The sequence below is a fragment of the Zonotrichia leucophrys genome, chromosome 1 (genome assembly GCF_028769735.1).
Source record: "Zonotrichia leucophrys gambelii isolate GWCS_2022_RI chromosome 1, RI_Zleu_2.0, whole genome shotgun sequence".
Classification (NCBI taxonomy): Eukaryota; Metazoa; Chordata; class Aves; order Passeriformes; family Passerellidae; genus Zonotrichia; species Zonotrichia leucophrys.
This window is the reverse complement of record NC_088169.1, coordinates 95,196,156-95,206,784: the sequence shown is the minus strand read 5'-3', so window position 1 is coordinate 95,206,784 and position 10,629 is coordinate 95,196,156. Positions and strand designations below refer to the sequence as shown.

Here is a 10,629-nt window from a genome sequence, read left to right as displayed (position 1 = left end):
CTAGCCCATGGGAGTGACAGGACTCCAAGTCTTTGTGCAGGCTAGCAATTAAATCAGCTTGTCTCTCACTTCCCATATTTCACTTCTACCTCCTGTTTGGCAGTATTTTGGGGAGAGGGTTTTATTTCCCCTCTGTCAGTCCTGGGGGTGGCTGACTTAGCAAGACAAGCAAATATTTGGCACTATGACCCAGGGCAGGTCTCATGAGTTGCAAGGACACCTGGGTACTGCTTCTTTCATGATTGCATTTGCTCTTGTAGGATGTGGTTTAGCTTATCAGCCCTTGATAACAAAGTTCATGCTTTGTAGCCAGGCAGAAGTGCATCAGGAAGTGAGAAAGGAGAAGAGACAAACTGCAGCATGCCAGATGCAGAACCAGCCGCAGCGCGGTAGGGGCCAGCTGTGATTTGGATGAAGATTTGCCCGGTTCTGTTTTGATCCAAGCTGCTTTGTGGGTTTGGGGCCCGGATCGAGACCTCTGCAGAGGCAGCAATCACCAAGCTCCAACCAGCCAGCATCCACACTTGGCTCTTCTCCAGCAGTGAGGTAAGGCAGGGGAACATCTGGAGGCTGGCTGGGCTGGCACCCCGGGCACTGGTCACCGTGAGCTGCTGTGCCCGTGCTGCCAGCCTGGCCATGGGGCACTGGGGGACATCTGCCCCTCGTCAGTGGCCCCGTGGTCCTAGAGGGGCAAGGCACATCTCTGTATTTATTCAAATTGAGGCTTTCCTTGGGATCCTGTGATACTAAAAGCACGGGCAGCCTGCAGAGCTTACTTGCCAAGGTGCCCGCCATGGGAGCCCTCTTCCACGGGACCCTCGGGAGATGAGGAGGGGCAGCATCTCTTAAGGAGGAGGCAATAGCTGTGTGATCAAACCTCATGAGTTAAATACAGAGGTCTCAGCTTTTGTATCATGTGCCTCTCTTTAAAAACAAGCCATCCTAAAACTTGAATGTCTTCACAAAATCTAATCAAATCATCACAAAAATCTAATTTTTTGAGTAGACAAAAAGATTAAAAGTGGGGCTTGAATATCACCTGCAGCAGGTAAAAAGCACCCAGATTTATTAAAAAAATATATCTCCAATTTCTGGAGTAAAATTGGGTATGTTTTCTGAGGTTTGACACATTTTTGTTGTTTCCTCTTTGGTTTCAGAATAAGTACGCGAGCTCATACAGTTTGTGTTTTGTGTTCTGCACCCCAATGCCACATTTGCTCTCTGCTTTCTCACTGGAGCCCCAAAACTCTCAATGGTTTTAGTGACAAGCCACTAACAGAAACACTGATCCTGCAGCATCCTCATCAGTATTTTTCTAGCTCTCTTTTTCCACCTCATTTCTCAGCACCATACTCAGATTCTTCATCATTTTTGTGATGCTTGGAGGCAGTGACTCCTAGTGAGACAGTGAGACAGGAGAGAGAGGATTCCCAAGACCAGGCAGCAAGATGCCAGGCACACATCCCATCTCAGGGCATGCCTGCCTGTTCTGGACCTAAAGTCTCTTTAGGGCTTCTCACCCCCCAAAAGAAAAAAGTCAAAATCCCTGGATTTTGCAAGTCACAGTCTTGGAAGTTGATGGTATTCTGGGCTCAAATTGAAGAAGAAAACAAAATGCTTCCTCCACCTCTTGGGACACATAAGGTCAGTCACCAAAGAGAAAGTTTCTTCAGGATTTATAGAGAGCATCTTGTTGTGAGGAGGGGGATTATTCAGCTGTGGTACCACTGCCTCCTTACACAGCTGGTGGCTTGAGATCTCTTGGCAGCTTTTGTGCAGAGCAATGAGTACTTGGGCTTCTTTTAGAGGCAGCCACAAGGAGCATGCCTTTTGACTCTCTGACATTAACCAGAATGGATAATTGATCTCCCTGCTGCCAGCCTGCTTTATCTATCCATAGCTTTCCTTTTTAGAGAGGGACAGTCAAAGCAGGACCTCCAAAGCTCACTGGAGAAACTCTCTGCACCCCCAACTTTATCTTTGCAATGACTGTGTCTGCATACATCTTGTTTCTCGTGTGTCTTGGTCACTCTATCTGTTTTGGCAAGTCTGAGACTACCGGCTCAGCTTCCATACCAACACCATAGCAGATTCTTTCTTCTGTGTTTCCATCTACCCACCTAAAAAAATCCCCTCAAAACCCCAATCTATTTTCTGCTCTCAGCAATCTTTGCTGCCAGTTCAGAACTGTGCTGTTCAGCATCTTGAAGGCTGAAAGGCTAGAGTATGTAAGGAAAGACCACTCAGAAAAGAAAGAAAACCTCATGGTGGGCAAAAAAATGAAGAGTTTTTTTTCATTGGTATTCATGTCATGAAAGCCTGTGAGATTTCCACAGCAGAAACTTTCTTTATGGGAAGTTCATAAAAGGACTGTCTCTGGTCCAAGCAGTAGCAGGATCAGCCATGGAGCAGTGAGATGAACTCAACAGCGTCTAAAACCACACGGCTCCTACCCCAGAGGTCCGAAAATAACTGAAGGGTGGAAGACCTGACTAATTGTGCCATAGAAACCTTTGCTTAAAACAGCTCTTAAAGGCAGACTCAATTTAAGAAAAGGCTCTTGGGGGGGTTTCAGACCAGGGAGCTTGATGGTTTTACTGAGCAAATTAGTAGAGGCTATAATAAAGAAAAAATCGATTGGCATGCGGTCACATCTAATTACTGGGGAAAAGTCATGATGGCTTTTATACAGAGATGCTGTTCCCACAGTTCTTCCTTAAAGGGCTCAATAAGCATGTGAACGGTGGCCCATGTGGATTTCCAGAAGGCTTTCAAAGGCAGTCTCACCAATGGCACTTTAAAAAAAATTAAAGAAAATGTTCCTACCTGGATAAAAAATGCCTAAAAGAAGGGACAGAGAATGAAGGTAGATGGTTGTTTTTCTCAGTGGAGTTGTCAGACACCTGTGCTGGGGTGTTTGACTTATTCATGAGGGATGAATAATAAAATAACAAATCTGTTGGAGACATAAAATTATTCAAGTTTAAAAAGATGAGGTTTGGCTGCGAAGAACTGCAGAGCTTAAGAGAAGTGTGAGTGACTGGACTTAAACTAACAGCTGAAATTTTATCTAGTGAAGTGATGGGAAAAAGCAAACTGAACTGGCCATTACCACTTGCAAATGAGATCTACACCTACGCAGCTCAGTGCATCCACATTATCAGCACTGTGTGTTTTCAGCACCCCAGCACAGGGCTCACAGAGGCTGCAGCAGAAGTGGAAAAGTGCTGAGAAGGGCAACAAGGATGTTCAAAAGTACAGAACAGCTTCTCTGCCAGGAAAAACTATGAAGACAAGGACCCTTTAGCCTAAAAACAACAACAAAAAAAGAAGTTGCTGAGTGGAAATATGGTAGGTTTATAATATTCTCAGCCACAAAATGAAGGTGGATAGAGATGGTTTTTGCCCTGCCTGTTCCAGCACTAAAGCTAAGAATTGAATCTAGCAGATGATGAATCAGAGATGGGTATATGGAAGTGATTCTTCACCTGAGGCACAAGTAAGCTGTGGAACTCCTTGGCACTCCTGGCACTGGATAATGTACATGGTAAATTTTACATCAACTCAGAAAAGGACTGAAAAAACCGCAATGAAATATAAGTTCCCTGAGGACGACTAAGTACAACTGGGTCACCTATGGCTCAAGAAATTCCTGGGCTACAATTTGTGCAGGAAGCAGGAAGACAACTTGAGGCAGTGTAACTACATGATTGTACTGTTCTTAACATAATCCCTTCACCATCCACTGTTTGAGATGGAATATTAGTGGTAGAAAACCTGACACAGCAGGGACTGTGCTTACATATTATAATCTCTAGATATGTTAATTGAATACCTCAGGAAAGCTTGAAAAAACACATTGTCTGTAGAGATTAGTCCTTTTCACCTGACACCTGGCTGCTCTGAGTACATGTGTTACAGCAGGTCATGGTCACTCACTAAGTCACAGTCTCAATAACTTTGTTTCCATCAAGATAAAGGTCTGACCACTCTGTTCAGTCTGCAATTCATTTCAGGGTTTTGGCTCTAGCAAAAGCTGACATATTCTCCTAGAATTATTGACTCACAGAATATACTGAGTTGGAAGGGACCCATCAGGATCATCAAGGATCATCAAGTCCAACTCCTGGACCTGCACAGGACACCCCAAGAGTCACACCATGTGCCTGAGAGCATTGTCCAAACACTTCTTGAACCCTGTCAGGCTCAGTGCTGTGACCACTGCCCTGGGGAGCTGTTCCAGTGCCCAGCCACCCTCTGGGTGAAGAACCTTTTCTAATGTCCAACCTAAATCTCCCCTGATACAACTTCTGGCCGTTGCCTGGGGTCCTGTCACGGGTCAGCACAGAGAAGACATCAGTGCCTGCCCCTCCTCTTCCCCTCTCGAGGAAGTTGTAGACCACAATGAGGTCTCCCCTCAGTCTCCTCTTCTCCAAGTGGAACAGACCAAGTGACCTTAGCCACTCCTCATATGGTTTCCCCTCAAGGTCCTTCACCATCCTCATGGCCCTCCTTTGCACACTCTCTAATAGCTCAATGTCTTTCTTATAGTGCTCAAAACTGCACACAGGACTCAAGGTGAGGCTGCATCACTGCAAAGCAGAGCAGGACAGTCACCTCCTTTGACCACTGATGATCCTCCTCCTTGAGATTCTTGAAGCATGAAACATTTCTTTTGAAACCAACAACATTCTTGCACTTTTGCCTTGTCATCTTATCTTATGCTCCAAACTTGCACAAGAATTCATGCAAAGTATTCATCCACCAGGAAGGGTAGAATCCACTCAGATATAGTTTGATAAACCAGTGGAAGTTTCTCTAGGAAACCTGTTTTGGTGATGGACCTGCACAACCACACAAACGGATGGGCAAGTTGGTAGCTGTCTACACTCTTGTATTAGGTTTCCACTTCCATTGTTTAATGTGTTGTTACCAGAATGATTCTCTTCTTCTCTGAGGTCAGCACACACTTCTGTCTGCAGCAGATTCTCTGTGGATCCGTGCTTTGCTACACAATGCCATCCAGAAGGTCTGACATGCTTGACATGCCTGTCAGGTTGCTGAGTAATATCAACCTCATGTAAAGATATTCTCTAGACAGAAAATTCTACTTTCCTTTTGAAGTAAATCACAATCTACATGGACTCTTATGAGGGAGTCCCTGTTTGAGCCCTGCAAACAACTGTGAGGAACTGTGTCACACCAATCCCTGCTCCAGTGTGAGTCCCTTCCACAGAGTGCAGTCCTTCAGGAACAGAGTGCTCCAACATGGGTTCACCATGGTCTTCTCCAGGGGCATCAGGGGAATCTTTGCTCCAGTGCTTGGAGCACCTCATTCCCCTCCTCCTTCGCTGAGCTTGGTGTCTGCAGCAGGGCTGCTCTATCACATATTCTCACTCTTCTTCCCTGCCTGCAATTGCTGTCTCACAGTAACTTTTTCCCTTTAATTATCCCAGAGGTGCTACCACCATCACTGATGGGCTCAGCCTTGGCCAGCGGCAGGTCCCTCCTGGCACTAGCTATATCAGGCACAGAGGAAATTCCTGATACACTCTCACAGAACCACACCTATAGCCCTCCCAGCTGCCAAAACCTTGCCATGCAAACCCCAGTGCTGCTGTTATAGCACCTGCAGCCTTCTCTTGTCCAGCTGAACAAGACCAGTTCCCTCAGCAACTCCTCGTGGCACAAGCGCTCCAGCTCCCAGACCCTTTTGGTGGCCTTCCAGTGGGCTCACTCCAGCTGATCAGTGTTTGGACAATGCTGCTAGTCAGTACCTGGAGTGGTTACTGGCCTCACACTGCTTTGAAGTCATGTTTGTCCACATCAATCTCATGGCACTTCCTTTTTTGTGTTCCCTTCCATGGCTGTGCTGCTCTGGGTTTCTGGGATATGGGCTGTTTCAAGCAGCAGAAATGAGGACATAAAATCCAAATAAGCACCACTGGTCCCATGCAAGTAGGGACACCAAAGGAGCTGTATGAATGTAAGAACCATAAGGAACTCAAAGTCACTGGAACTGAGGTCTGTGCATGTTGTTTTACGTAAGAAAAAGAGCTTGGGTGGAGTCAGGTCTAACTGTACTGTAATTTTTTTTTATCTGAAGTGGATGTACAAAGTCCTTTTTCTCTGATATAAAACAGTACTGTGCCATTTTTATTTTAAGTTCCTTCCAGTCAGCATTTTTCCTTCAAAATACTGCTCTCTTCTTCTTTCTCTTTCTCTGGAGCTGCCTCAACTACTTTCCCTGTGTGCTTGTGGTGTCCCTTTCTTGTATTCATGTGCTCTCAGCAGATCAAAGCAAAGTGCATTCTCTGGGGCTGAGTGATAAATGATTCTGTACAACAACCACTTTCTCTGTGCTCTGTCTTCTCCTGCCATGTAATTACTCACTTTTCTAGTGTCCATTTTCCCTCGTCTTTTGGTTTCTTTGTGATTTCTTGCTGCAGAAGCCGCCATGGTGAGATTTTAACACTTCAAGAGATTTCCTCCTCAAATTTAAATTCTTTTGTTTTGGTCTTTCACTCTGACCAGGAATTGTACTGACAGCTGGCAATGATCCTCCATCACCTTGTCACCTCATAACCACTGGAAAGAATTGCTGAACTGGGGGCAGAAGCAGACTCCACATTACCATCCGTGCCAGATGACCACAGACCAGCAATCCAAAGCAGTGCCAGCCAAGATTGCCCATCTACCTCCCAGCAGCAGATGACAGGAATGACCTGTCTGTGGCTCCTCAGAGGGGAACGACTTCTCTCAGTGCTCTTCTTTGTGCCTCCTTAGCCCCTCACCAGGCTCAGCCATCTCAGCGAGAGCATTCCCTGACCCATGCTGGGCATGTCAGCGTCCAACATATCCAATACATCTCAGACATGCAAGGATTACACCTTCAACCACCATCTCCTCATGCCTGGCTACACCCTGATATTCATCACAGGTTTGATACTCAATGTGGTAGCCCTGTGGATATTTGTCCGATACCTGCGCCTGAAGTCTGTAGTGATGATCTACATGTTGAACCTGGCCATAAGTGACCTCAGCTTCACACTTTCTCTGCCCCTGCGACTCTACTACTATATCAACCACCACTGGCCCTTTGGTAGCTTCCTGTGCCAGGTCTCTGGCTCAGTCTTCCAGATCAACATGTATGGCAGCTGCCTCTTCCTCATGTGCGTCAACCTGGATCGCTACGTTGCCATCGTTCACCCGCTTCGCTGGCGGCATCTGCGGCGCCCCAAGGTGGCTAAGATCCTCTGCTTCATCGTCTGGGTTGTGATCTTCATGGGCTCCATCCCCACAGCCATGGTCCACAAGCAAAACCACTGCAAAGTAAAAAACCAGACCATTTATCTGTGCTTTGAAAGCTTTAGCGACAACATGTGGCAGCATAACCTCTTCCCCCTGGTAATCCTGGCTGAAATCTTGGGGTTTCTCCTGCCTCTCAGCTCCGTGCTGTACTGCTCAATTCGCATCTTTCAGGAGCTCTGCCAGCCCAGCCAGACAAAGACCCTGCGACAGCGGAAGACTGTGCGTCTCCTCTTGGTCAATCTGGTCATCTTCATCATCTGCTTCGTGCCCTACAACACCACCCTGGCGGTTTATGGGATGATAAAGGCCCGGGTGATGAAGGTGGAGGCACAAACGCAGGCCTCAGTGCGCCAAGCGTTAATCATAACCATGATGTTTGCCAGCATGAACTGCATGCTGGACCCCCTGATCTACTACTTCAGCACCGAGGGCTTCCGGAACACCTTCAAGAAATTGCGGCGGGGACAAGCCTGGGACTCGGAGATGGGAACGCTTAAGCATCGGATTGTGGAGAGTAAGTCACCCCGGGACCACGCTGTGTGTAAAGTAAAACTGTTCCCATCTGAAAACTTTATCCGTCCCCATGAATCGTCACCATCGCTTCCTACTGCAGTGTTCCTGAATGGCCCTATTGAGGACTCGGAAATTTAAGCCCAGGAAAGCCATTCCATTGCAGAGTCACACATGCAATAAGGACAGCAAGCCTGTGGGATACAGCAAACTGCTTGAGGGAGCACAGCAGACTGTCTGTGGGTGAATGTGATGGTGCAAAGCTGAAGGATGAAAGGTTGTTTTGAATAAACAGAGGTGCCTTCGTGACATGGTCATACCTGACTCTTTTGGTACAGGAAACTCAGTGGGGAACAAGGATTTGAAACAAACTTAGTGTGTCTAGGTCTGGCCAGCACGAATTCCTATAGCAAGTCCATCCTGACTGAGTAGCTCCTGGCTGGACTGTAGCCTGAGGCAGTTCTGGGGAGCAACAGAACACAGATACAGTACTCACTGCTGACAAAGTGAATTTACTAGCAGTGGCTGAGGAAAACCTTTGACCAGATGTTTCAATGTGAGTCATAGGTCCAGCACAGGACACCTAGATGAGTATCTCAATTTTCCAAAAGAACTGAAGCGTTTAGCAAGCTTTGTTGAGGTCAAGGAGAATAGCTGAGTTTTCAGTAATCTTGCAGAAAATAGGTTCCTAATTATACAGAAAATCACAGACCTTAGCAAAACAATTTTCAGGGAGGTATGTCAAATCTGCAGCTGTACACACACATGTGGCACAATGGCTATACATTTACCTAAAGCAAAGTGGCTCAGGAAACACTAGCATACTTTTAAAAACTACATTCCCAATGGCTCCAGAAAAAAAGAGAGGGTACCAATATTGTCATCATGTCAGAAGCTCATGCTGATTTTAGTGCTTTGCACTCTTTTGTTGTTGGCCCCTATATAGGATGGTTGATTTCGGGTCTGAGTGATTTTCACTGTTGAAAAGGAATGATGTCACAGAATGAGGCTGCAGTGAGATGTATTTGCTTGCACTGTTTGTACATGCTTTTTCAGGCTGCACTGTATGTGAAAGCCCTATAAATCTCCCCAGAAGCGAGGTCCAGCTGTACATAGGCAGTGCCAAAAGCCCCAGTTTTTCACTCCTGCTGATGGCCAAGGGTTGCCTTTCCAATTGCACTGCAAAACAGCCTTTCTGTGGCTTCCAGCAGGTCTCAGGCTATTCTGGAGTGAATCCATTATAGTAGTTTGGTTTTGTTTTTCCTAATGTTAAAGGAAAGGTCAGGGAAAGTGACAAGAAATGTAGTCCAGAGTGCTAGGGTTTATAGTTTTTAGACTTCTCAATAAGCAATAAATCTGGTTTCAAGTTCCTACCTCATGACTGCTGTGGGAATAAATGTATCGTAATATATCACGGGTTGGTGTTAGGAGATACAATGTTTTAAATCCATTTTGCAGTCTCCCTTGAAGACTCTCTCTTTTATGAGAGATGACTGCAGAAGCAGATCTTCAAGAAGACTGTAGAGACACCCTTGTGTCCCCTCCTGCCTGTGACACATTCACCCTGTGTGAGCCAGCTCTGTCCCCTTGCTCAGCCCATGCATCACCAGCAGAGCAGCCTTGAAATCCATTTCCAGATGAAGAACACTTAATGGGGCCCAAGAGATGCAGGGAGAGAGGTGGAAGAGGGCTTGTAGGGCAGTAGATATTCCTATTTTAAAGACTCAGGACTGCCATGAATGTGACACAGTGGCACAGTGTAGCTGCAGAGGAAACAGAGCTGTGTGCATCTCTTCTGCTACCCTTTTGTCCTGGGATATATGGGATAATGGAGTGATATTACAGCAGATGCACTGCTGTTCATTTTCAAACCTTCTACCACCTTCATCTTTTCTAGACCCTTTTCCTTGTCCCTGTCCCTCTGGTCCTTTCTCCTTTCCCTAGTCTAATGCACCATGCACCTAAGCATCAACACAATGCCTTCACAGTTAAATTTTCTTCCCTGCCCAGAGAAGTTCCTTGTTTCTTTTCTTTTAACTTGGTTAGAGTGTTGTTATAAGTTCACAGAAAGATTTGAGTGGGAAGGGACCTCTGGAGGTCTCTACCAAGACTGCTTGCTCACAGCAGGTTGCTGGGGGCAGTGAGGGCTGGCAGCTCCCTAAAGGAATAGAAGAGCTGAGATCCAGGCATGTAACAAGGCAGGCAGAGGAAGAGGCTTAGCCAGCAAGGGAAAGCATCTGAGCAAGGGGACAAAGGCAGGTATAGGCAGATAGCCGGGTTCAGCTGAGAATCCAGATCATCACGCAAGCTTGTGGTGATGAGGCATGTCCAAGGTCAAAGTAAGAAGTCAAGTCAGCATCAGGATCAGGTCTGGAGGCAGGAACCAAGGTGAGCCACAGTCCAGAGATTGCCTGACAAGTCCATCATGGCAGGGCGGGTCTTGGGTCAGGCCAGGAAGCCTATCCACGGGTCTGGACCCACAGATTGCATGGTCAGGCACAGGCCAGACTCCTCAGACAGCAGCCAAGGGCAAGTGCACCAGCCTAAAAGCATTCTCCTGGGGCAGGGGGTCAGTCCTGGCTGAGGCTCCAGCAGAGCTTTCTGGAAACTCTCCCCAAAGTCATCAGAGGGAAGGGGCTGCCCTCAGCTCCACTGCCTCTGACCTGTCCCTAGCTCGTACAGCCATACCCGGGAGCAGAGAGAATGTAGATGGGACCCCAAGGCCACTCAGGTTTCTCAGAGCCTTGTCCAGGTGTCTTCTGAGCACCTCCAAGGGTGGTGACTCCTCAGCTTGCTGAGGTACCCACA

General features: G+C 46.9%; 1 protein-coding gene across 1 annotated transcript; it reads left to right on the top strand.

The window, feature by feature from the left end:
* The first annotated feature begins 308 nt into the window (after positions 1-308).
* On the top strand, positions 309-8,138 carry LPAR5 (lysophosphatidic acid receptor 5). Its single transcript, XM_064723399.1, has 2 exons — positions 309-546; positions 6,535-8,138. The coding sequence occupies exon 2, from the start codon at positions 6,832-6,834 to the stop codon at positions 7,960-7,962; it is 1,131 nt and encodes a 376-aa protein (XP_064579469.1). The 5' UTR covers positions 309-546; positions 6,535-6,831; the 3' UTR covers positions 7,963-8,138.
* The last annotated feature ends 2,491 nt before the right edge of the window (positions 8,139-10,629 follow it).

Excerpts from the sequence above, each read along its gene's own strand:
- LPAR5 (XM_064723399.1), top strand. The coding sequence starts at position 6,832 with ATGCTGGGCATGTCAGCGTCCAACATATCCAATACATCTCAGACATGC.